Raw genomic sequence first — 27229 nt, 5'->3', positions numbered from 1 at the left:
CTGAAAACCTGCTCCAGAGCACTCTGGACCTCAGACTGGGGCGAAGGTTCACCTTCCAACAGGACAACGACCCTAAGCACACAGCCAAGACAGCGCAGGAGTGGCTTCGGGACAAGTCTCTGAATATCCTTGAGTGGCCCAGCCAAAGCCCGAACTTGAAACCTATCTAACATCTCTGGGGAGACCTGAAAACAGCTGTGTAGCGACGCTCCCCATCCAACCTGATAGAGCTTGAGAGGATCAGCAGAGAAGAATGGCAGAAACTCCCAAAATACAGGTGTACCAAGCTTGTAGCGTCATACCCAAGAAGACTCGAGGCTGTAATCGCTGCCAAAGGTGCTTCAAAGTACTGAGTAAAGGGTCTGAATACTTATGTAAATGTTACGTTTTTATTTTGAATAAATAAGCAAAACATTCTAAAAACCTGTTTTTGCTTTGTCATTACGGAGTGTTGTGTGTAGATTATTTTTTAAATCCATTTTAGAATAAGGCTGTAACGTAACAAAATGTGGAAAAGGTGAAGGGGTCTGAATACTTTCCAAATGCACTCTACATACGGTCATTAGCTCCAACCAACTGTCTGTTACATATGCGCACAGGCTAAATGGATCATGCTGCAGGCAGCATGAAGAAAGAGATTTTTAGAACCAACCACTGATAATTGCTCGCATAGTGCACCGTGCAAGAATTAACACAATCATTATTTTGTTGTAGCATGTTTCTGAATGTCTCTTGAGCACTCTTCATTCATTAGATGAATCACACACATGCAAATGAAGAGTACAACAAATTGGAAATGTGATGAACCGTGAGCAAAAATACTGTTCTAAAATCAGCATCAAACAGCCATTGATCTGCCTGGGCCTTGGGCATAATATATGCTCTGTGGAATGTCGATGAATAAATACAGTACCAAGTGACAGGCAGCAATGAGACTTGGGCTCCCAGTGAGTTTCCATTAGGCCTTTTTATTCATCGAAACAAATGGCATCCCCATTCATAGATGACTGCATTTACAATACACATGGGTCAGAGGAGCAGTCCCTATTCACACAATGGCTATTCGTGATCACAGTATTTTTAAAAAGCCACCACTAATTAACATTCATCCTTACCCATGTGAGATTTAATCTCAACCAAAATTCCCTTTTATAGGTTCTTCAATCTCTAGTGGACAGAATTAATTTAGGTTAAACCTAGTCATTTCGGTGACCCATCAGAGACTAAGTTCACACACAGGAAAGCTTATGTCAGAGGTACGTAAGGTACACAGTGCACTGTTCAGTCTAGGAGTCTTATCTAGGCAGAACCAAAGGGGAAAAGCACAATTAAAACCTTGACTAAATTTAAAAAATATTTTTTGAAGCCAGAAAGAGTAAAGGACAAATGCATGTCCTTAACATTTTCAAAAAGGGTCATTTTCTTCAAACAAAAGTACAAAACAAAGAGAAAGAAATGGCTGGTTAGGTTACAGTGCAGTGGGAACTAACTACCTCACATACCCTACCTATGTCACAGGTCATAGGTCATTTCCACAATAAGAATAAAGATAATTAGAAATTCTAGAGAAAGACCTCAATTTCCTCTGGAGGCGGAAGCTGTACATGCCATCTCAATTTCAGGGGGATGACAATCCCCCCGCCACACAAAACCATGAGACCAATACAGGAAAAACATTGCCCAGCTCCAATCTCTTAGTCAGATATATTTTTATTTCTGTTTTGTAAGTAACATCATAGCAAGTTTTACATCTCCCCCCCACCCTCCAACATGTACTGTAGTAGATACATAGATTAATGACCAATCAACCTACTGCACTCATCACCCAATCACATGCAGCTTAGTTTGTCGGGAGAACCAATCCGCATTCACCTTGGTCGCTCAGAGACACCATGACACACAAACGCCGGAAAAGAGAAGAATGGCATTCCAAACACGACTGACTGACACCACTAAGGAATCTGAGAGCACAAAACTTTACTGGGATCCATGCAAACATAGACAGCAACAGCTAATTACCTGGTATATGAGTGTGTGTGTGTGTGTGTAAATGTTTACGTTTGAGTCTTACCTTGAACAGTGCAAACTCTTTTTACATGGGGCAAACCTCTAATGGTTTTTGACTTTCAATGTTTTTTAGGAAGTTCTAAAAACAGAGTGGACAGGTTCACCTGAACGTAAGTAAGAAATATGGGACTTAAAAAGACTGTAATCCACAGATAGGTACCGGCTACTGAGCAGTCTCAATGTTTTCTTCTTAGCGCCTTTTTCATGTTGTATGGGGTAAGTTTAAGATATCAATGAATCATGCAGTGAGAAAGTAGTAAGGCGGGAAGCTTGTTTGACACCCTGAGAGTACTCTTTACGACTCTTGTAAAAGAGTCAGACTGTCATGAGAAACATAAAGAGTACAATTCTGAAAGATATGTGTTAAATTCTGCTGCTGCTGCTTTTGACTCAGGAAATGCAGTCATAGGATGTGCTTATTCATCTACCAATAGCTAGGCGGGAGACTGATTCATCCCACCAATGAGGGAGGAGGCTGCACGAGCCGGTCACCAGTCTGACAACCTTGACTCCCCTAGAAACCAGCCGGCAACCAAAATTCATCTATAGGAGTCCCAGCTTTTCTTTTCTCTTCTCCCTCACACATGTTACTGTACACGTACACTACATCCCTACATTATCTATCAAGACCAGAGAAAAAAACAAAAACTTTAATTGAATCAAAAATAAAATAAAAAGCCATGTATATAGTATTAAAAAAGGTCACAGTACATTCACAGAAAAAATAAATTCGGCAAACCTTGCTCTCTAAGACTGTGTAAGGCAGCGTATTCTAACCTACTGAAACCCACTTACCAGGCACTCTCTCTTCCTCTGCTTCAAACTTTGCCCGCCCCATGGTTCTGTGGGGAATTGAGCATGTGCAATGGATCCCCCCCCCACTCCCATCTTCATCGTAGTAGGAACAACTCGAGAGGGGTCTTCCTACAACCAAAACACTTTAAAAAACATGGTGGAAGCCACATGGAATGAAACGTTGAGACCTGTGCATCATGGGAAAATGAGTCTCTTGAAACCCCCCAAAAACACAACTGCGGTGTTATAACCAGACAATAAGACATCCAAATGCCATGTTTTTTTTCTTTGTCGACCCTCAACAGAAATGTTAATGCTACGTCCATCTACCCCTCTGACACATACAAAACGCATGGGACTGTTAAACTGGACCAAGCAAGAAGACATCGAGAGGGAGAATGGCTAAAACCTACGAGCTGTAGTGTTGCCCAGAACCGTCGGTTGATAAATACTGTCTAGATCTGCGGGATGGATGGATGGGGTGCTGACTAGCGGGAGCAAAGGGTGTTGGAGGTGTAGGTTTGAGTGAGGTGGGGTCCCTAGGTTAGTGTCTGCTGCACTGTTACAGAATGGTATGGGAAAATCGGTTTTTATTCTTTCTTTTTTCTTCACTGTTAAAAAAAACTCATCAGTCTTCATCACCACCATACTGGAATCATCGTCGTCCATATTGGGAGGCAGTCATGATTGTTTTCTGTTGATCCTGACAAGAAAGATGGTGGTCTAGTTGGGTTGGCTTCATCGCCCCAGGAGGTGGAGGATCGGGAGGGCCCAGGGTGTAAAGATGGGAAGAGACTGGAAGGGTGGGTGGGGTTAGGGAGTGACCCTGGGTCAGGGCTGTTGGTTTTAATCAGAGATCCAGGGTTGTGAAAGCCACATCAGTCCTTTCTCAATTTCCTGTTTCTGGGGGACCTTCTGAGGAGGTCATCTTCTTGTTTCTGGAGAGGGCGGAAAGGAGAGGGTGCTTTGGGTTACACACAAGCCATAATAGTCTCCATTCTGAACGATAAAGTATACAATCAACACAGCTCTTTTACATCAGCAGTTGTCAACAAAGTGCTGTTACAGTTCTTTTTCTACACAAGCGGTAAGCTCTGATTTCTAGTCACGACGAACCACATCATGCTCACCAAGTCATGCCTTACTGTCCCCGTACCTCTTCAGTGACTACTTCTTCCTCTTCCTCCTCCTCCTCCTCCTCCTCCTCCTCCTCCTCCTCCTCCTCTTCTTCTTCCTCCTCCTCATTTACTTCCTCTTTCTCTGCAGGGCTGTCTTCTGCATCACTCTTCTTCTCTGCTGCTGCTATGGAAACCAACAAACAAAGTCAGCATTTACTGAGAAAGGCTAACTTGTTGCTCTTGCATTGTGAAATACCCTCAGGTGATGCACGACAGCACACACTAAAATAAATGTCAATTACACACACTGTCTAGACATATATTTGTGATGCTACATCAGGAGAGGAGAGGGGAGGAGAAATGGTGACAGAGTTCTTACCTGGCTGGCTCTTCTCCTCCTTGACTTGGTCTTCCTCAGCCTTCTCCTCCACTTCCTCCTCCTTCACGTCTGGCTGGGGCTCGTCCGTCTTCTTGTAGTCGGCTGCGGCTGGAGCCTTCTTCTGTTGGGAGAGAGAAAAGATACACATTAACACAGATCAAAACATTATCTCTGATGATAGTAGTCATCCATAACCATGCATAGGTAAATGTGTGTGGGGGGGGGGTGGACACTTGAGACCATTGAGATGCAACCTTTGATGGTCTGTGGTCACAGTGTGGTCCTCACCTTTCCGGTGCAGCAGAAGACGATGATCAGGACGAGGGGCACGGCTACGATCAGCACGTAGACCACCCACAACCAGGGACGCTCGTCAGCTGCAGTCATAATCTGGTTCACAAGCCCGGGCTAGAGGGGAGAACACGGTAACGCAATGGTCAGGATCTGGGAACCATCGACCACAACTTGTTTGTAACAACATTGCTGGTATAACAAAGTTTTATGGGTCCCTGAGAAATGGTCGGAACACATAAACTACCAGTCAAAAGTTTGGACACACCTACTCATTCAAGGATTTCTCTTTATTTTTACAATGTTTTACATCGTAGAATAATAGTGAAGACATCAAAACTATGAAAGAACACATATGGAATCATGTAGTAACCAAAATTAAGTGTTAAACAAATCAAAATATATTTTATATTTGAGATTCTTCAAATAGCCACCCTTTGCCTTGATGACAGCTTTGCACACTCTTGGTATTCTCTCAACCAGCTTCATGAGGTAGTCACCTGGAATGCATTTCAATTAACAGGTGTGCCTTGTTAAAAGTTAATTTATGGAATTTCTTTCCTTCTTAATGCGTTTGAGCCAATCAGTTGTGTTGTGACAAGGTAGGGAGGGTATACAGAAGACAGCCCTATTTGGTAAAAGACCAAGTCCATTTATGGCAAGAACAACTCAAATAAGCAAAGAGAAACGACAGTCCATCATTACTTTAAGACATGAAGGTCAGTCAATACGGAACATTTCAAGAACTTTGAACGTTTCTTCAAGTGCAGTCGCAAAAACCATTAAGCGCTATGATTAAACTGGCTCTCATGAGGACCGCCACAGGAATGGAAGACCCAGAGTTACTGCTGCTGCAGAGGATAAGTTCATTAGAGTTACCAGCCTCAGAAATTGCAGCCCAAATAAATGCTTCACAGATTTAAAGTAACAGACATCTCAACATCAACTGTTCAGAAGGGACTGTGTAAATCAGGCCTTCGTGGTCGAATTGCTGCAAAGAAACCACTACTAAAAGACACCAATAAGAAGAATAGACCTGCTTGGGCCAAGAAACACGAGCAACGGACATTAGACCGGTGGAAATGTGTCCTTTGTTATGGAGTCCAAATTTGAGATTTTTGGTTCAAACCGCAGTGTCTTTGTGAGACGCGGTGTGGGTGAACGGATTATCTCCGCATGTGTAGTTCCCACCGTAAAGCATGGAGGTGGTGTTGTTATGGTGTGGGGGTGCTTTGCTGGTGACACGGTCTGTGATTTATTTAGAATTCAAGGCACACTTAACCAGCACGGCTACCACAGCATTCTGCAGTGATACGCCATCCCATCTGGTTTGGGCTTAGTGGGACTATCATTTGTTTTTCAACAGGACAATGACCCAACACACCTCCAGGCTGTGTAAGGGCTATTTGACCAAGAAGGAGAGTGATGGAGTGCTGCATCAGATGACCTGGCCTCCACAATCCCAATTGAGATGATTTGGGATGAGTCAGACGGCAGAGTGAAGGAAAGGCAGCCAACAAGTGCTCAGCATGTGGGAACTCCTTCAAGACTGTTGGAAAAGCATTCCAGGTGAAGATGGTTGAGAGAATGCCAAGAGTGTGCAAAGCTGACATCAAGGCAAAGGGTGGCTATTTGAAGATTTTCAAATATATTTTCATTTGTTTAACACTTTTTTGGTTACTACATGATTCCATATGTGTTCTTTCATAGTTTGTCTTCACTATTTTCTTCAATGTAAAAAACTAAAAAAAACTAAAAGAAAAACCCTTGAATGAGTAGGTGTGTCCAAACTTATGACTGGTACTGTAAGTCCTAACTAAAGTCTTGCCTATTCTGTGAGACCGTTTCGTAGCAGTGACAATGCACGGGAGGGTGTGCGTCCCAATTACATGCATATGGGAGATCTGAGACAAACATTTCCATATTAATAGTGACAGCCAACTGCCCCGGCAGCGCTACCGGTGTAAAACCAACTGATCCGTAGAGCAAAAAATTTGGCAGTGGAATTCTCAGCGAGCTCCGTGGTTCACTGTGAGTGGTATGTACAGTGCCTTCAGAAAGTATTCATACCCCTCGACTTATTCCACATTTTTGTTAAAGCCTGAATTCAACATGGATTAAATATTGTTTTACCCATCTACACACATTGAATGACAAAGTGAAAACATGTTTTTAGACATTTTTGCAAATTTATTGAAAATGAAAATGAAATACAGAAATATTTAATTTACATAAGTATTCACACCCCTTGGTCAATACTTTGTAGAAGCAGCTTTGGCAGTGATTACACCTATGAATCTTTCTGGGTAAGTCTCTTAAGAGCTTTCCACACCTGGATTGTGCAACATTTTCCCATTATTCTTTTCAAAATCCTTCAAGCTCTGTCAAATTGGTTGATGATCATTTCTAGATAACAATTTTCAGGTCTTGCAATAGACTTTCAAATAGATTTAGGTCAAAACTGTAACTCGGCCACTCAGTAACATTCACTGTCTTCTTGGTAAGCAACTTCAGTGTAGATTTGGCCTTGTGTTTTAGGTTATTGTCCTGCTGAAAGGTGAATTAGTCTCCCAGTGTCTGGTGAAAAGCAGACAACCAGGTTTTTCTCTAGGATTTTGCCTTTGCTTAGCACCACTCCATTTTTTTTTTATCCTGGAAAAACTCCCCAGTCCTTAACTGTTACATGCATACCCATAACATGATGCAGCCACCACTATGCTTGAAAATATGGAGAGTGGTAGTCAGTAATGTGTTTTATTGGATTTGCCCCAAACATAACACTTTGTATTCAGGACAAAGACTTAATTTACTTTGCCACATTTTTTGCAGTATTCCTTTAGTGCCTTGTTCCAAACTGGATGCATGTTTTGGAATATCTTTATTTTGTACAGGCTTCCTTCTTGTCACTGTCAATTAGGTTAGTATTGTGGAGTAACTACAATGTTGTTGATCCATCCTCAATTTTCTCCTATCACAGCCATTAAACTCTGTAACTGTTTTAAAAGTCACCATTGGCCTCATTGTGAAATCCCGGAGTGGTTTCCTTCCTCTCCGGCAACTGAGTTAGGAAGGACGCCTGTAGTGACTGGGTGTATTGAATTGTATACACCATCCAAAGTGTAATTAATAACTACACCATGCTCAAAGGGATATTCAGTGTCTGCTTTAAAATATATATATATTATTATTCATCTACCAATATATGCCCTTCTTTGAGAGGCATTGGATTGTGGTTGAATCTGTTTGAAATTCACTGCTCGACTGAGGTACCTTATAGATAACTATGTGTGGGGTACAGAGATGGGGTAGTCATTCAAAAATCATGTTATACACCATTATTGCACACAGAGTGAGTCCATGCAACTTATTATGTGAGTTGTTAAGCACATTTTTACTCCTTATTTAGGCTTGAATACTTATTGACGCAAGACATTTCAGCTTTTCATTTGTAATGAATTTGTAATAAATTCAAAAAACTTCTTTCCACTTTGACATTATGGGGTATTGTGTGTAGGCGAGTGACAAAAAAAATCTAAATTTTATCAATTTTAAATTCAGACTAACACAACAAACTGTGGAAAAAGTCAAGGGGAGTGAATACTTTCTGCAGGCACTGTAGCTAGTAAGGCCGTGTGTGTGCTGCTCTGATGGAGAGAACGTGTGCGAGAGTAAGAGAAAATAGCAAGAAAGATAGAACGAGAGAGGGCGAGAGAGGAAACTGGACAGCAACAGAGCAACAGAGAGAGGAAACTGGACCGCAACAGCGAGAATGAGAGAGCGAGGGAGAGAGAGAGGGGGAGCAGAAAATGAGCAGAGTGCTCAAAACTGAGAGAAAGCGAGAGTGAGGGAATGGGCGGCCTAGCTGTGTAGAGAGAGAGGGCCATTAAGCCCAACATGCCAGGCATCCCAGGAATTCACCTTTAGGAAAAAAGGCAGCATCGGTACCGGGCTGCAGGAATTTTGATGAGGCGGCCAAACTGACGGCTATTCGGCTAATCCCTGGGTACGAGCCACCACCATCCCCCCCTGGACTCACCACAACTCTACCGCTCCACACACACACGTGTGACACCTCAACTGCAAAGGAGTGAGACCACCACCTATAGGGTGACCTCAGTGGAAGGTGTCAAATCAAATTTTATTTGTCACATACACGTGTTTAGCAGATGTTATTGCAGGTGTAATGAAATGCTTGTGCTTCTAGCTCCGACAGTGCAGTAATATCTAACAAGTAATATCTAACAATTTCACAACATATACCCAATACACACAAATCTAAGTAAGGAATGGAATTTAAGAATATATACATATATGGACAAGCAATGACAGAGCGGCTTGGACTAAGATATAGTAGAATATTATAGAATAAGTATATACACATATGAGATGAGTAATGCAAGATTTGTAAACATTATTAAAGTGACTAGTGTTCCATTTCTTAAAGTGGCCAGTGATTTCAATAGGCAGCAGCAGCCTCTAATGTGCTAGTGATGGCTATTTAACAGTCTGATGGCCTTGAGATAGAAGCTGTTTTTCATTCTCTCGGTCCCAGCTTTGATGCACCTGTACTGACCTCGCTTCTGGATGATAGCGGGGTGAACAGGCAGTGGCTCGGGTGGTTGATGTCCTTGATGATCTTTTTGGCCTTCCTGTGACATCGAGTGCTATAGGTGTCCTGGAGGGCGGGTAGTTTGCCCCCGGTAATGCGTTCAGCAGACCGCACCACCCTCTGGAGAGCCCTGCGGTTGCGGGCGGTGCAGTTAGCGTACCAGGCGGTGATACAGCCCGACAGGATGCTCTCAATTGTGCATCTGTAAAAGTTTGTGAGGGTTTTAGGTGCCAAGACAAATTTATTCAGCCTCCTGAGTTTGAAGAGGCTCTTTTGCGCTTTCTTCACCACACTGTCTGCGTGGGTGGACCATTTAAGTTTGTTAGTGATGTGTACACCAAAGAACTTGAAGCTTTCCACCTTCTCCACTGCGGTCCCGTCGATGTGGATAGGGGGGGTGCACCCTCTGCTGTTTCCTGAAGTCCACGATCATGTACTTTGTTTTGTTGACGTTGAGTGAGAGGTTGTTTTCCTGGCACCACACTCCCAGAGCCCTCACCTCCTCCCTGTAGGCGGTCTCGTCATTGTTGGTAATCAAGCCTACTACTGTTGTGTCGTCTGCAAACTTGATGATTGAGTTGGAGGCGTGCTTGGCCACGCAGTCATGGGTGAACAGGGAGTCAGGAGGGGGCTGAACACGCACCCTTGTGGGGCCCCAGTGTTGAGGATCAGCGAAGTGGAGCTGTTGTTTCCTACTTTCACCACCTGGGGGCGGCCGTCAGGAAGTCCAGGACCCAGTTGCACAGGGCGGGGTTCAGACCCAGGGCCTCGAGCTTAATGATGAGGTTGGAGGGTACTATGGTGTTGAATGCTAAGCTATAGTCAATGAACAGCATTCTTACATAGGTATTCCTCTTGTCCAGATGGGATAGGCCAGTGTGCAGTGTGATGGCGATTGCATCGTCTGTGGATCTATTGGGGCGGTAAGCAAATTGAAGTGGGTTTAGGGTGACAGGTAAGGTAGAGGTGATATGATCCTTGACTAGTCTCTCAAAGCACTTCATGATGACAGAGGTGAGTGCTACGGGGCGATAGTCATTTAGTTCAGTTACCTTTGCTTTCTTGGGTACAGGAACAATGGTGGCCATCTTGAAGCATGTGGGAACAGCAGACTGGGATAGGGAGAGATTGAATATGTCCGTAAACACACCAGCCAGCTGGTCTGCGCATGTTCTGTGGACGCGGCTAGGGATGCCGTCTGGGCCGGCAGCCTTGCGGGGGTTAACATGCTTAAATGTCTTACTTACGTCGGCTACGGAGAAGGAGAGCCCACAGTCCTTGGTAGTGGGCCGCGTCGGTGGCACTGTGTTATCCTCAAAGCGGGCGCAGGAGGTGTTTAGCTTGTCTGGAAGCGAGACGTTGGTGTCGGCGACGTGGCTGATAAACTCAGTCACCGTTTCAGTGTATTCGTCTAAATTATTTTCGCAAGCTACCCGGAACATATCCCAGTCCGCGTGATCAAAACAATCTTGAAGTGTGGATTCCGTTTGATCAGACCAGCGTTGAATAGTCCTTAGCACGGGTACTTTGTTTGAGTTTCTGCCTATAGGAAGGGAGGAGAAAAATTGAGTCGTGGTCAGATTTGCCGAAAGGAGGGCGGGGGAGGGCCTTGTAGCCACCCCGGAAGTTCGAGTACAACAGTCGATATGTTGATAGAACTTCAGCAGCCTAGTCCTCAAATTTGCTTTGTTAACATCCCCGCCTACAATAAATGCAGCCTCAGGATATGTGGTTTCCAGTTTGCAAAAAGTCCAGTGAAGTTCTTTGATGGCCGTCGTGGTATCGGCTTGAGGGGGGATATACACGGCCATGACTATAACCAAAGAAAATTATCTTGGGAGATAATACGGTCGGCATTTGATTGTGAGGTATTCTAGGTCGGGTGAACAAAAGGACTTGAGTTCCAGTATGTTACTACAATTACACCATGAGTCGTTAATCATGAAACACACACCTCCGCCCTTCTGCTTCCCGGAGAGATGTTTATTTCTGTCTGCGTGATGCACTGAGAACCCACCTGGCTGGACCGATTTCGACAGAATATCCCCAGAGAGCCATGTTTCCATGAAACAAAGTATGTTACAGGCCTTGATGTCTCTCTGGAAAGAGATCCTTGCCCTGAGCTCGTCAATCTTGTTATCCAAAGACTGAACATTAGCGAGTAATATACTTGGAAGCGGTGGGTGGTGTGCGCGCCTCCTAAGTCGAACCAGCAGGCCGCTCCGAGTGCCTCTCCTCCGCCGGCAATGTTTTGGGTCAGCCGCTGGAATCAGTTCAGTTGCCCTGGGGAGAGCAAACAAAGAATCTGCTTCGGGAAAGTCGTATTCCTGGTCGTAATGCTGGTGAGCAGGGCTACTGCTTCTCAATAGTGCCACAGTTCCAGTTGTAAATGAGGTTCTATGGAACAGTGTACTCTAGCGGTGCAAGTATGCACCAACCACCATGCTAGGCCAGCTCAAGAAGCTTTTCAACTAAAGCTAACTCATTATACAGAGGAGCAGCTGGAGCATGGTGACAGTGACTGTTCCACTGTTACTGCTCAGCCTCTCTCTCTCTCTCTCTCTCTCCCCCTAGAACACCACATGTATGTCTGTTTCCACTTAGGGGCGGGGCAGGGAAGGGTTTTCCACAAGTCACACGGAACACAGAGCCAGGATAGCCAGCAGCATTCCTCTGAAGGGCGTGGGGAGTGTGTCTGGTCTGGTGTCCCCATGAGAAGACACAGGCAGAGAAGTTACCACTAACACAGAGACATTTTCTCATCCACTCCTAATGGTTACTGTTAGGATTGGGGGTAGGACGGTCCGTCTCAGCATAGGCGTGCTAATCTAGGATCAGTTTGGCCTTTTAGATTATAATGAATAAGATTAAATGGACAGGAGGGATCTGATCCTACTCAGATAGGGATGGGCAGTTTGTAATTATTTTACTATTCAAATAAATTACATTTTTTCCAATATCCGGATAGTTGAAAAACAATAAAATAAATAGCTATTGACTCTCGACCAATCAGAATGACGCAAATGCACATGGCGGACACACTGTGGACACACTGCTTTTCTCCGGTGGTTTGGCTAACAGTAACAGCGAAAGAGAAGTTCAGATTTTCACCATGACAGAACTCATCCCGTTACAAAAAGTTTTTCTGTTGAGTGTTTTGCATTGATCTGTGTCAGGTGTTGTGGAAACGCCGTTAGGTGAGCATCTGTAATTGCTATTTGAAGTAGGGAAAATAGCATACCTATGTCAGGCCAGCCTGGAGGACTAAATACACAGCAGTACGCTATCACAGCTGTAGCTCAACACACCGTTATAAAAGCTACATTCAAAAGATTGGCGTTTTATTGAATTAAGAATTTCAAACGTCATGTAGGGCCCTAGAAAAATCAGTTATATTTTTTGCTTGTTTCCGTGTAGTTTATTCCTAAATTCGTTTCTCCGTTTTGCTTTTCCAGGTTTCCCCCTGCCTTTTCAGGTTTTCACTCTCAAAATCACACTTAAAAAAAAATAGAAAAACAACAAAGGAATAGAGTCCACAACCATGCTTAAACCATATCAGGAGACTACTTTTGAGGTCTGGGAAAATGTTGAGAAATGTTGATACCCTTACATTTCAGTGTGCACCTAGAAAGAGGCTTTTGTATAGCAGTGTTTTTGTAATGCACATATTATGGTAGTTTGCAAAACCAATACCCACTGAATTGATGCAAATAATAATGATATCATTCTGCAAGGTAAGCATAGGCTACTTTGTAGTTAATTAATTGAGAAGGTTTTGGGAAAGCCTTTCCATCTACCAGAAGACTTTTCATTAATATCATCGCTAATGGCTACAAAAAGTGGTAAAGGTGTACACAGATTGGGGAAATTCTCATTGCCTCTTCAGAAAGTTACAGGAAATACGAATCACTGATGCATTCGTTTCAAGTCTTATGATAAACTTGGGCAAATGTATACATTTTCAATACATTTAGTTGATTGCCTACCAATGTTCAATATATTTTTGAATATTGTTGAATTCCGCTTTAATGTCTGCATTCTGTTATTCCGTCCACGTTATAGGGCCCTAGTCATGGTACATCCTTGGAGGTAAAAATGTCACAAGGATAATTTAAATTTAGACAAAGCTTTTGCATTGTCCAAATAGGCCCACAATTTTGTTTCTCCAAAAATGAACATTCACTCAAGTAATCGAATACTAACATCCGTTCGGATATCCGTATATTAGACTATAATGCCCATCCCTACTGTGAGACAATTGATACCTACGGCCCCTGATACTAGGCATGTATACTGAACAAAAATATAAAACGCAACATGTAAAGTGTTGGTCCCATGTTCCATACGCACAAAAAGCTTATTTCTCTCAAATTTGTTTACGTCCCTATTAGTGAGAATTTCTCCTTTGCCAAGATAATCCATCCACCTGACAGGTGTGGGATATCAAGAAGCTGATTAAACAGCATGATCATTACACAGGTGCACCTTGTGCTGGGGACAATAAAAGGCCACTCTAAAATGTGCAGTTTTGTCTCACAACACAATGCCACAGATGTCTCAAGTTGAGGGAGCATGCAGTTGGCACGCTGAATGCAGAAATGTCCACCAGAGCTGTTGCCAGAGAATTGAATGTAAATTTTTCTACCAACGTCATTTTAGAGAATTTGGCAGTACTTCCAACTGACTTCACAACCGCAGACCACGTGTAACCACGCCAGCCCAGGACTTCCACATCCTGCGGGATTGTCTGAGACCAGCCACCCGGACAGCTGATGAAACTGAGGCGTATTTCTGTCTGCAATAAAGCCCTTTTGTTGGGAAAAACATTCTGATTGGCTGGGCCTGACTGCCCAGTGGGTGGGCCTTGCTCCCAAGTGGGTGGGCCTATGCCCTCCAAGGCCAATGGCTGCGCCCCTGCCCAGTCATGTGAAATCCATAGATTAGGGCCTAATGAATTTATTTCAATTGACTGATCTCCTTATCAGAACTGTAACTCAATAAAATCGTTGAAATAGTTGCATTTATATTTTTGTTCAGTATAGTTGGACAACATCTCACCGCTAGTTAATCTGACTTGACTATTGTTTAGCCCAGAGACTAGAGACCAGAGACTAGAGGCTTGCATCATGTAGAAACAGCAATGCTACAAATATCAGCATTTCTCCCTGGAGAGGTTTGAGTCTCTGGATACAAGGATAGGTCCCTTAGTTCTAGTTGCTGCAAAACAAACTGTCCATTGGGAACTTCATAGATGCAAGAGGAATCCCATGCAAATGAGAAGCTGAAAGTTCTATAGTTAGGATAGAAGTGTGATTAGGAGAGAAGAGAGATCTCATGGAACTGCTTGAAATGTCAGATGATTGCGCTGCATATCGTTCCTCATCAAATGTCTGTATATTTTGTGTGAAGAATTTGAGAAGTTTTATCAACTAGTCATGAAGCCTCTGTGTGTACCCGTCTCTCTGTGTACCCGTCTCTCTGTGTACCCGTCTCTCTGTGTACGTGTGTGCTATTAAACCCACCTCAGCAGCTCCCTCAGCAGCCTTCTTCAGGCCCCAACCATCGTTGGCCCAGAGATCGGCCGTGTGCCTCTCGTTGGTGATGAAGAAGTTATCAAAGAAGATGTCGCTGGACATGGACCACAGCTCCAGGCCCACGGCGATGAAGGGGGTCATTCTGAAGGGATGGAGGTCCTCGAAGAAGGCCGGGTTGGCGACCTTCCTGGGCTTCCACACACCCTAGGGGAGGAGAGATAGAGAGCACAGTGAGTGGGAGGTACATTGAGGGTACAGGGCACAGTACTGTGAGTTGCATTCATAAACAATTATTTTGGGGAGCCATTTGTAAGTACATACATTGGGATTTCTCTGCAACGAGAGCTCAGTAGTAAAAAAGGGTAGAAGGAGATTGTTTTGAAAGAAAAGAACACAAAGTCACATATGCAAGATAAGAAAAAGTAGGCTCTCAACAATACAAACACAGAATGTGAAAGAGCAAGTGCAACCATTGTGTGTATGTTATTTAGGCTCCACACTGCACTGGGGTAAAACATTTTCCTAAAGTGGCTGATGCTTTGGTATATGGTACAGGTTGGGAGGTGTGAAGGGTTACCTGGTAGTTGGGATTGTCGATCATGGGGGCCTTCCACTTGCCCTTGTAGCTGGGGTTGTCAATCATGGGCCGTTGCCAGGCGCCACAGCCAGGGGCGGTCTCACAGAGGGCGTTAGGGACCTGAGGGGCCTCCCACTCACCATCCATATCCTCATCCCTGGAGAAAAAGACAGAAAGTTATGAAAACATCACAGATCACAATACAGACAACGCCATACAGTGTACAAAATGATGATATACGGTTACAAGTTACTGTAGGTGTGAGAAAGCAAAAGAACACAAAAAATATCCAACTGACAGAACGAGAAGGCATAAGTGACAAATAACAGCATTTAAGAAGACCTCTAAAAAGGGGTCATTAGCCGTCCCCTCCACCATCTCTTTTTCCTCCCTCTTCCTTTTCTATCTATCCCCTTTATCCACTGTGTCCCGTTCCTCTAGCTCTTCTCTGGGTGCCCTAATTTAATTTCCGCCACAGACACAGAAGTGAGACATCAAAGACAGTGACAGGGGAGCTCTTCAGAGCCCAAAAAAAACAGGCCTGGCTGTCCTGAGGCAAAGCGCGCCGTGTGATATTAGCTCCTCTCACCAGGAAGCCCACTCTCTCCACAGTGAAGAGGAGGAGCCGCCGCAAACACTAGCAATTCGCTTCCAAGAAATGAGAGGGCTAAACCAGATAAGGATACACCATGAGGGGACAGAGAAGACAGAGGGGGGGTAATAGAGTGGTAGATGAAGGGCAGAGAGTAGGAGAGAGAGATGGAAGGGAGGGGGCGAAGAATAGAGTGGCAGACGAGGGTAGAGAGAGACAGAGGAGATGGGGAGAGAGAGGAGAGGGGCAGCAGAGTTTGAGATAGTATTAGGGGTAGAGTGGGGATAGGATGAGCGGAAAGGGAGAGTAAAGGTATCGTAGTTACCAGTCCTCGGGCTTGACTGCGTCGGGGTCGCTGGTGTACTCGGACTCATCGTCCAGCCAGCCGTCTGGCTTCACTGCATCCTCATCCGGGATCTGTTTCGGCGCATCCTCATCCCTATGGGACAGGGGAGAGAGTCAGAGGGTACACACACCAACACATAAGCACACCTGGCATCAGAAATAAAAAAGGTACAACTGTCCACAGGTGACACACAGACATACTTCCCCCAACTACATTTGAAACGCACATGCACACGCTGTGTAACTTCAACACGTAAGAAAACCTGTCGAAATAGCCCATTTTTCACCCACACTTAAAATGTGCACACTTACCAGTCCTCGGGTTTGACTGCGTCAGAGTCCTGGATCTTGGGCCTCTCGTCCCAGTCCTCTGGCTTGTGGTCGTCGGGGTCCTCGATCTCGGCGGCAGGGTTGATGGGCGGGGTCATGTCCGTCAGCAGGTTACCACTGTTCACCACCGTCTGGTCCACCAGCACCTCAAAGCTGTTGTCTGGGTTCAACACTAGGAGGCAGCAGAGAGAAAGAGAAGAGGTAGGTAGAGATGGTTAGAGGAGTGAAAAACTGGAAATGACAGAAATGTAACAAGTAGAGTGAACATGATTCCCTAATCTAACTGGCATACAATCATGTGTTCTACACAACACATTTCTATCTGATCGTTATGTGACATTGCACGTGAATAGGCACCAGTTACAGCGGGGGATATGTACTAAACCATTAGCATACCTGATTCATAGAACATGTGAAACTATCTTGTTCACCGTGTTCTCTCCCTAGGCGAGTCTTCTTGTCAGTGTAGTCTAGTAGACCATCGAAGAACATGTTGAACTGTCTTACCCAGTGTGTAAAGGTGGGTCTTCTTGTCGGTGTAGTAGGTGCGCAGGTCTGCGTCGGGTTTCTTGGCGTGCTTCTCCTCATATTCGCCAGTCTTGGGGTTCTTGTGGCGGAAGATGAAGTGCAGCTTGTAGTCCTCGCCACACTTGTCTGGTCCGAACATGATGGTGTAGGGAGTCTTGTCAACAAACTCATCCTGAAGGGCAGAATAACTACATTAACCTCAAGGAGGCGAGTCTACATGCAGATGAATTGGGTAAGAAATATGTTTGTACGGATGAAGACAGCTCGGGTCTAAACATTGTTTTTAATACATAAACACCTTTGGGAGCACGTACAAAGGAAGTCTGCGGTTACATTTGATGTTTTCCATCTTAAATACCACGGTGTGCGTGTTCTTACCAGGTTAAGGTCGGGGGTCTGGGAGAGCAATTTGATGTAGGCACCGCCGCAGTCGATCCCCTGCTGGAAGTTGACCTCATACTGGACGATGAGGGGCTTGGTGTCGAAGATGAAGGGCCTGAGGAGCTGGGCTGAGATGGCGTGGTGCTTGGCACGGGACTTGAGGACCAGGCCCTTGTCTCCGGGCAGCTTGCCGTCCTTCATGTCCTCCACCTCCCATTTACCTGCAAGATGGAGGTCGAATACATAAGTAAAGGAGTGTACTCACTTGATAACTGCCTGAACGGAGCCGAACCTAGGTCGTATTCATTAGGCACTAAACTGAAGAAAATTGACTGAAACGGAAGGACCACCTCAACTTGTCCAATAACACACATTTTTCATTTTAGTTGCAAAATGTTTTGCTAAGTTGTGCCCTAATGAATACTACCCAGAAGAATGCTTTATGTTCCAATGTGTCAGAGAGGACTTGTCTTGGTGCCTACCGTCATACTTGGCGATATCCTCGTCAATGTCCTCCTTCTTGGCCTTTGAAAGGACCCAGCTGAAACAAAACAGGAAAAGCGAGATTACTTGAGAATCAACTAAACACGGTTGCACCTGGACACGATAGGGGCAGCCCCTGGGGGAATGGACTAGGCGCTGGGTTCGTGTTTATCCTTCGAAAAAGTCAAAATAGCAGCTGGTCCTACAGTGTGGCACATGAAAAGAAGAGACAAGACACAGTTTATAACACCTAGGCTATTTCGTTTCAGGGCAGCATGTTTGAATATCATATCTTCTCTGATATATAGACTTCATTTGTATAATAAATTATATAATGGCGCCTGCTTTTAACAGCACTGTTTTCAAAGTTGAATTAAAAAAAACTCAGGGGAAGCCAATGAGTGCTCACCTGTCAAGGGTCCCCCTGTCAAAGGACTCGGCGAAGAAGTGTTCCCCCATGGGCTCGGGCGCTTTGTAGGTCACCTAGAGAAGAGCAGAGAGGGGTCAGTGGTTCACTGGGTCAGCTCTTCCACTGCCTGGCTCCAGATAAGAGGAGTTTAGTGTGCCAACCAGGCCACTTGTAGGGGTGTGTGTCCTATGCAAGAGCAATGGGAGGACATAGGTCAGCCAGATAGTAAACCTTCATGTCGCATTGCTAGTCAACGCATCTCCCAACGCATCTTTTTTTATTTTTTATGTCTCCCTGCCTCCACTGATGTCAGGCTAGTGAGCTATTCACCACTGGCTCTGTCCAAACGCTACGCTATGCCCACGGACGTTAGTTTCTTCTCCGCAGTGAGTATGGATCTGAGTACCTGCCCGAACCTTTACCGAAGTGAACACATTCGGGGAGGTCTGATTGGTCCAGAAACCGATGGATTGGGCCAGAGCCAGAACACACAAGGGTAAAGTGGCGGTTTGAAAATTCCTCATTGGCTTTGATACCCTGATTGGTTAGAGACGATCCAATCGCTGATTACTTTGTTTTGTACAACACCCCTCACGCCCCTCGTCACCACAGACGACTTCAATGATGGCAGTCTCAGATGAAAATATGTTGCGAACAACAGAGCGGTGGAAGAATTTAGCGTGAGTCGTCGGGCCAATTTACTACTGGAAACTTCTCATCCCTTATGTAGAGATATAACATATAGTTCAAATCAGAGCCTAACTAGTGCAGGGAGGAAGGACACTAAGCAGTCCCGGCACATGCTTAGCCTCTATCATTTGTGGTGTTGTGTGAATAACATTCATTCCTCCACTCACTCTACAGGCCTTTCACAATGGACATGTGACTACTGAATAGGGGTAGATTGGCTTGTATCTGTGTACAATGCAGACTATCCATGCAGCAAACTAAATGACGATCAATTACTTTGCGAGGGGAACAGTGAGCAGCCACGTAGGCCTAACCTTTTCTCTTTGGCTGTCACAATCTGGGGATGCTAGAATGGAAGATAAGAGCCACGCTTTCTACCAAAACTGGGATTTTTACGACTAAAATCATAACCTTACACACACACTGGTCTAGGTGATTGGGATGGGATATACTTACTTTAGGGGCTGGAGGTGGTCCTGGGGGCGTGACTGCCTCAACCTCCCCGTCCAGAAGCTCCTCCCCGAGGCCAAGCTCCTCCATCTCGTCTTCCACGTCCATGTCGCCCCCCATCTCCATGATAGGCTCGTCGTCGTCGTCGTCCTCCTGGTGGGCGGTCACCGTGGTCAGTAGCAGTGTGGCGCACAGGCCCACGGCCAGCAGCAGAACATACCTCGTCTTCAGCTCCATAGTCTAAGGGAGAGAAGAGAGAGCAATTAATAAACTAGAAAAGGTACATTTCTTGAAGAAAATGTGCGTTTGCTCGTCAGCTGTCCAAAAGTGTTTTAATAAGAAGTATGGCGGAATAACAGTACACTAATTACTTAGGCTAATTAACAAGTGGGAATATGTTACGGTCTGCATCTACATTCATTTAGATTCCTATTGAATCCCCTCCTTATCCGTTTCAGCTGTTGCATTTGGCATACAGATTCCTAGCCACCTTACCCCGAGGGCTAGGGAGGAGAAGCGGAGCTACAGTAGTATCGCTTAGTTACACCCATCCATATCAAAATGTCTAAGAGTAGAGGCTGATTTCAAACGGTGGTTAAGAGAAAGAAAGATAGAGGCTATTGGTAGAACATGAAAGGTGAAGAAAGGGATGTGATGGAGGAAGGCAAATTACAGCAGTGAGAGTAGAGAAGGCGGCCATTTAATAAAGCATAAACAAGGGGTGAGATGAGAGGAGGGATACAGGAGGGAGAAAAAGAGAAAGAGGCTGCTTGTTGGGGGGGGATGGGTGAGCGTCACTGGCCTACATGAGAGACAGTCTAACAGAGACAAAAATATGGTGGCGACTGACAATGCAATCTAGCATCGTCCTCCCGAGTGGCGCAGTGGTCTAAGGCTCTGCATTGCAGTGCTAGCTGTGCCACTAGAGATCCTGGTTCGAATCCAGGCTCTGTCGTAGCCGGCCGCGACCGGGAGACCCACGGGGCGGCGCACAATTGGCCCAGCGTCGTCCAGGTTAGGGGAGGGAATGGCCGGCAGGGATGTAGCGCAGTTGGTAGAGCATGGCGTTTGCAACGCCAGGGTTGTGGGTTCGATTCCCACGGGGGGCCAGTATGAAAAATAAAAAAAATAATGTATGCACTCACTAACTGTAAGTCGCTCTGGATAAGAGCATCTGCTAAATGACTGGTATAGGTGGTACATGCAGGAATCAAAACCACAACCCTGGTCTTATAAGCACTATGATTAAAAGCTCCTGGAACCAGATTGACCATTAGTACTACTACTAGGCTCCCTCCTAATGTTCTAAACATTTTCTCCTTTCCATGCCTACTGAACGCACACACCCTCCGACTGTTGTCAGGCATATGGTCTACATGGCGTTACCCAGTGCCTCACTGGCACCCATTGCCATAGTGACGAGCCTGAGGGATATGCAGCCTCAGCCCCTTCCCCTAATGAGATTAGGTCCAATGAGATTACACTAGCGCACCACGTAACACACACACATGGAGTTTACACACACACACACATTTACCTTTCATATTATTCACAGGCAATTTACTCAACACCATACAAACAATTTAGGACAGGCGGTGTGCACACAGACTATCCCAAATCTAATTGAGAGGGCTGGATAGGTGTTTAAGCAATATGGAAAATATTCTGCCTAACCATCAGAAGGCAAGGTGGAACTATTACAATGTTTCTTACACCTATCCAATCAACTTATATATTCAGAAACACCTAGGGGGCAAGGATCGATTTGGGATTGGGTCTTTGTCTTCTCTAAGATAAAATCAATGAGATTGCAATCTGTTATAATTCCACCCTACTCTCAACCCTCGGCATGTTCTGATACCATTAGCCAAATAAGTGGGGCTGGGTACGGAGTGAGGGAGGATGTAATAATAATAAATAATAATAAGCCATTTAGCAGACGCTTTTATCCAAAGCGATGTACAGTCATGTGTGCATAAATTTTTACGTATGGGTGGTCCCGGGGATCGAACCCACTACCCTGGCGTTACAAGCACCATGCTCTACCAATTGAGCTACAGAAGACCACAATTACCATATGCAGTACAGACAACTGATATCTAGGCCATATTTTATGACTACAATATAATTTGATATCAATTAATAATTTAAAGGGCTTCTAAGTCTATTAACACACTAACCAAAGTTACCAACTGTCTTTTTGTCATTAACGTATTACTGTACATACCATGAACATAGCAGACTGTTCCGCTAATGAGCTTAACCCCACACGGGATTAACGTCCGTAGCCACACCGGCTAACGCTTCCCATTGCATAGCACAGTCATGCTAGTTTAGCAGAGTGGCTATTATCAGGCCAAGATGACCATAATGCTCTACTTTCCACATGGCATTTGGATTAACAATGTATCCAATACCCTATGTAGCATATCTATAGCAGGTTTTCCGTTAGCCGGTAAAGCCGGCTTTTGGCAACAAAAAATAAATAAATCGATACATAGGGAGAAGAAAAAAAATCCCATTGCAAAACAATACTTTTTTGCCTATTAATTTATGGAAATACCAGTCGATGTTAATACATTTGACTGGACACGCTTATCGGTTTATAGGTTATAATTTGCATCATTTTGTGGATTTAGAGGCTTGTGTGTTACAGCGGTTACAGCCGTTGACCCCGGCACACATATGCCAGAGTCGGCATGAGTTCGAATCCGGCCCACTGCCCTTTGACTCACCCTGCCCATATATTCCCCATCTTTTCAACACTTTCCTATCTTCTTATCTCAAAAAAAATTACAAAGTGAGCGGGACTGCCCCACTGCTTTAAAAAAAATAGCTTAAAATTGAGTGGAATGCTTCCCATTCGCCATTCAAGTGCAACATTAGCCAGGCTTCAGCGCGTCACACACCACTTTGCTATGAACACCAAATGCAGAACGCATTTTGGAGAAAAAACACTACTTAATTGTTTGAAACCTGAACGTTTTACTTCATATTATGTCTTTCCTCGCTTCAAAGTAAAAGCCGACCATAGAAACTTGGAGGCAATAATTTTACAAAGACTTCCATATGCCATTGAAACCAGTGGTCTATTTCTCTCATGTTCTATTGGTTTTAAAAATCAACTTTCTTTCATTGTCCAGTAGCCAAAGGCACAATCCTAGTCATATTAGCAACCCATGCTAGTTGCTGCATCTTTAGATATCCCCTCTCAAAACTTCTAATGGATATTTTAATCTCTGTGTGGTGCGCTTTTGACAACAGTGTTTTTCCGCTAATTGCATTATGAAACGAACATTCGCGCGTAGCCTACTTCGTTGTGTGCATTGCTGTGCTTATAATGTGAAGAAATAGTTTAGTAACATTCTAAGCTAAACGTTCTGATCTGTTGCATCAACCTCATTGCTTTTTAAAGTTTATTGTTATGTAGCCTAGGCCTACTGGTTGTATCTCCCACAACTGTCCCAGAGGCCATTTCTTTCTCGCGCAGAACGACAAGCTGACCAATAGAATAGGTACACTTTTATGGGGGATATTAGGTTAGTGATTTTGCTGTTTGTTCCTCGTCTTGTTGGCTGAGGAACAGTAACTGTGGCAGTTATTGTAAAATGGTAAAAGTTTGCATTGGAATTCAGTAAGAAGGACACACGCCATTGCATCCTGGAGTTGTATGTTCTGTTAAGATAAATAACCATCATCTAAATGTGATTTCTGTCATTCTGTAAACTGTGGGTGGACACCCTAATCAGGTTACGCAACCAATGCATATGGGTCCAGTACATTTCTCAAATGTCTTAAATTAAAATGCTGCCGGTCAAAATGTCTGCCTTAATTAAGGGATTGTGGTCACTGGAGATGCCTTTAAGGTAGGGGTGAGAGATATACACCCTTCCCCCCCCCCAGCCAACTCCTATCTGTCCGGAACGGTAACCAGGGCGCTACCCCCAACGGCATGTCACCTCTAGAGCCAGGTTCCCTAGGGAGTGTCCTGAGGGGATAAATCCAGGGAGCTGCAAACACAACATATGCGTGTGTGTACAGAGCCTGATGCTGACTATCACAAGGAAAAGCCATCACAGAATAAAGTAGTAGCCTATTTCAGTGTCATATGAAGGCTGGAGTGTGTCATTGTCCATTGACAATTTCTTATTCAGGAGAGCTCTCAGCTGGCTAAATTTAGTCCACACACTGTCAGCATTCTATTTCAGTAGGCTAATGCGGATAAGATTTTCCAACCTCCCCAAAAAGGCTATGCATTAATATATCTAGGTAGGCTATATCTAGGCTATCTAATATATCTTGAGCACATTGACAATACACATTAACGAGACAAACTTCAGTGACCACATGGGTTTGCCATGCCAGTGCCGGAGGAGAAATGAATCTAAAACTTCACAACTTTTCATAGAATAGAAAAGAGGAACAGCTCCAGGCCAGGTGACAGTGCTGGTGGTTTCTACACGACGGCTGGTGTGTTCTCCAATAGAGGATTCTGCCATGCGTCTGTTTGTACACTGTGACTAGGGTGTTTTCCCTGCAACAAGTCAGGCTGCCAACAGAGAAGGGATAACCAGAGGGGAGCTCACCACCAAAGCACCATGCACGTAACTTGACGATCAACTGACCGAGTGTGAGCGTGAGGGATGAGATACAGGACTTATGGGGGTGGGTGAGGTAAAGGAGTTGTTGTTGACACGCTAGGCCCACATTCAGCTCTCTGTTTTGTGGGACATAGGAGCTGGAAGGGTGGCTGCCACCTGGGGGGGTAGGGCAAATCCGAGGTGCCTTGTGGGCCAGGGGTGGTGGCTGGGAGGGCCGGAGGGAAAAACGTGAGAGGAGTGCCAAATTTCACTTCCTCACCACAAGCTGAAGACATCATGGGGCAAACAAAACAAACCAACACACTGACACACACAGGAGGGGAGACAGGGGAGGCCTAGTTGTGCTGCCAAGTGGACACCCTTCCCCCATTCACATCATGCCTCAGTGGTCACATGTATTCAAGTGAGGGACTGAGCAGATACGAGGGGGAGGGGACAGTAGAGTAATCAATCAGTGCTCAATCAACACATCAAAGAGTATTATCAGCCAGCCAGTCTTCTGAATTCATTCCATTTAGTTCACTGTAGGGATCTAAGTGTGGGTGTGCAGTGGGTTTAAGCAGATTGGGTCCTTATCCTATGACCCTCATGTGCCTTGTGGGGGTCTTGACTGTCTCAAAGAGAGAATGGAAGATGTAAGACTAAATAAAAGCAAATATATTTTCAAGCATGCGAGTAGGTAGCTTAGTGGGTAAGAGCGTTGTGCCAGTAACCGAAAGGTCGCTGGTTCTAATCCCAGAGCCGACTAGGTGAAAAATCTGTCGATGTGCCCTTGAGCAAGGCACTTAACCCTAATTGCTCCTGTAAGTCGCTCTGGATAAGAGCGTCTGCTAAATGACTAAAAATGTAAAATGTAAATGAGTCTATTGTACCATTCAACATTAGTTGCTAGATTAGGTCAACAAGAGGAGAGTGGGTTAAAGGTGCAATCATCTTGTCAACATGTACAATTAAAATGTAACAGCTCTTCATGTGACCATAAATGAGAAGTCATTATTTAACGATGGGTAAATAATGAATGTCCAACTTCCCATTCAGATAAATAAATAATTTCCATTTATCACTAGAAGAAAATTTACATTTCTCAGATAGCTAGCTAAAAATGTGTAAACCATTCAATAAGATGACACACGCCAATTCCTTTATTCAGATGTGCAAACTCTTAAAGCCACATTTCCAAGAGGGTGTTGAATGACCATTATCTACGTAGCTGTTGCACTTTCCCGTTAAATTCATTGGAGGAAGTGGGTTTTAAAAACTGGTCAGACTTCTATGAGTTTCATCACCACCAGTAATACCCGTTTCCATGTGGCCATTCCTACAAGCAGGTTCATGTAACTCCTAAAGGAAATTATTTCAAATACAATAACTATCTGTAGCTAGTTCCTCATCTCGATAACCCCCTATTTGATGTGAGTAGGCCTTGTCACCCACTACCATACAACACAGGCAAAGAGATTACAATGACCAAACTAAAAAGGACATAACGTTACAGGTAGGTCATTAACGTTAGGGCACAACGCTTCATGAGTCCATTCATTCATTTACTTGTGCTCGAGATTTAAATAGCCATGGCAAATTAATCACTATACATTAGTTTCTCATCACGACTGATATTTCTTTCTGATAATATACCTGCGTCATTTTTGTTACACAAACGTTCTGACATTTGCACACTAAGGCAATACTTGTCAATTTCCTTACTTTAGTTCGAGGCCGGTATTTTGTTATCCACTTATTAGGTGACATTAGATGGATGCAGCCGTGTATTCTTGCCTACAGTAGCTAGCTGACTAAAACACTTTCAAAATGTCTTAGCTAAGTAGACAATGAAAAAACGTCGGCAAAAGGGACACAAGAGCAATTGTGTGCAACTGACAGAAGTGTTGCATGACAACACACAGACGTTAATTTGTTGGCTAACAGTAGCTAGCTTTATTGCTAACTAGTTAGCTAAATTAGCTTACTAAATAGCTGGCCTGTCAGCTATTCACCAGTCCAAGCTAAGACCACGCATCGGTTCTCGAGCTTATTCATTAAGATAAATAATACAGTTAAAAGATACTGGACAGTATTGCATGCAACTGAACAAGTTATGTAAATGTAGACTGAAATAATAATTTAGCGATGTAGCTATATTTGAAATAAGTGACATTTGTTCGTCATTACGTACCTCCTGCTTTCGATGTGACACCTTGAACTACAGCGGGATCACGTGTGATTTTGGGGCATGCACTCTGGATTAGTAGCCCCACCTTCTTCAATTGCTTATTGGTTGCTGAAGTGAAAATGTTGCCGTTTTCCGGGAAGTTTAAGAATTGGATTGCTTGTGCTACACGTCAATCACAGTATATGGTCTCCGCCCCCAATCCTAACACCGTGGACGGCGATGATTTGTCCAGCTGTAAGAGGAAATGCATGCTGATTGGCTATAGTACGACAGGGTTTCCACTAGCTAACACAGCCACAAAGTAAGATTCCACAGCCACAAAGTCTAAATTGGCTACAAAAAAATTGCTTTTGGTCTTCATTTGAGGTTAGGGTTAGGCATAAAACAGGGTTCTTCAATTCCGGTCCTGGAGGGCCGAAACACCTCTGTTTTTCATCCTCTCCTTCTAATCAGGGGCTAATTCAGACCTGGGACACCAGGTGAGTGCAATTAACTACCATGTAGAAATAAAAAACAGAAGTGTTTCTGCCCTCCAGGACCGGAATTGAAGAACCCTGGCATAATGTTATCCATAATTATGACTTTGTGGCTGCGTTAACTAGTGTTCATTAGTGACGACCATAAGACAGGGCAAACATATTTATTATAATAATAATGCAGGGACAGCGTTTACTGATGACATTTTGTAGTGTATCATCAATTAATGATTTATGCACTTTGTGAAGTTGGCTAGAGCCGAAGCAAATTAAAAGAAGAGGTGTGAGTGAAACAGTAAAATATAAATAATTGATCAACTAGAGCACCGATTTGATCATTCCGAATGTTAGGCCTATTGAATATGGTGGAGGCTTATTCAATAATGTACAATTAATTAGAATAC

General features: G+C 44.3%; 1 protein-coding gene across 3 annotated transcripts; it reads right to left on the bottom strand.

Annotated features, from left to right (window-relative positions):
- Window positions 1–948: 948 nt before the first annotated feature.
- Window positions 949–26425, bottom strand: LOC121534320 (calnexin). 3 transcript variants are annotated; one of them, XM_041840984.2, is made up of 14 exons: window positions 26353–26425; window positions 19585–19818; window positions 18439–18512; window positions 18029–18087; window positions 17544–17767; window positions 17145–17337; window positions 16620–16809; window positions 16288–16401; window positions 15371–15527; window positions 14782–14997; window positions 4648–4767; window positions 4360–4480; window positions 3993–4164; window positions 949–3800 (listed from the first exon to the last, which is right to left on the bottom strand). In XM_041840984.2, the coding sequence occupies exons 2-13, from the start codon at window positions 19813–19815 to the stop codon at window positions 4004–4006; spliced, it is 1860 nt and encodes a 619-aa protein (XP_041696918.2). In that variant the 5' UTR covers window positions 19816–19818; window positions 26353–26425; the 3' UTR covers window positions 949–3800; window positions 3993–4003. The 3 variants fall into 3 exon arrangements, with proteins under 3 accessions (XP_041696918.2, XP_041696908.2, XP_041696912.2); XM_041840974.2 differs by having other exon boundaries at window positions 4019–4164; XM_041840978.2 differs by having other exon boundaries at window positions 4019–4161.
- Window positions 26426–27229: the final 804 nt, after the last annotated feature.

Source organism: Coregonus clupeaformis, chromosome 2 (assembly GCF_020615455.1).
Source record: "Coregonus clupeaformis isolate EN_2021a chromosome 2, ASM2061545v1, whole genome shotgun sequence".
NCBI lineage: Eukaryota > Metazoa > Chordata > Actinopteri > Salmoniformes > Salmonidae > Coregonus > Coregonus clupeaformis.
Note: the sequence above shows the minus strand (reverse complement) of the source record. Positions and strands in the feature narration are given on the sequence as shown.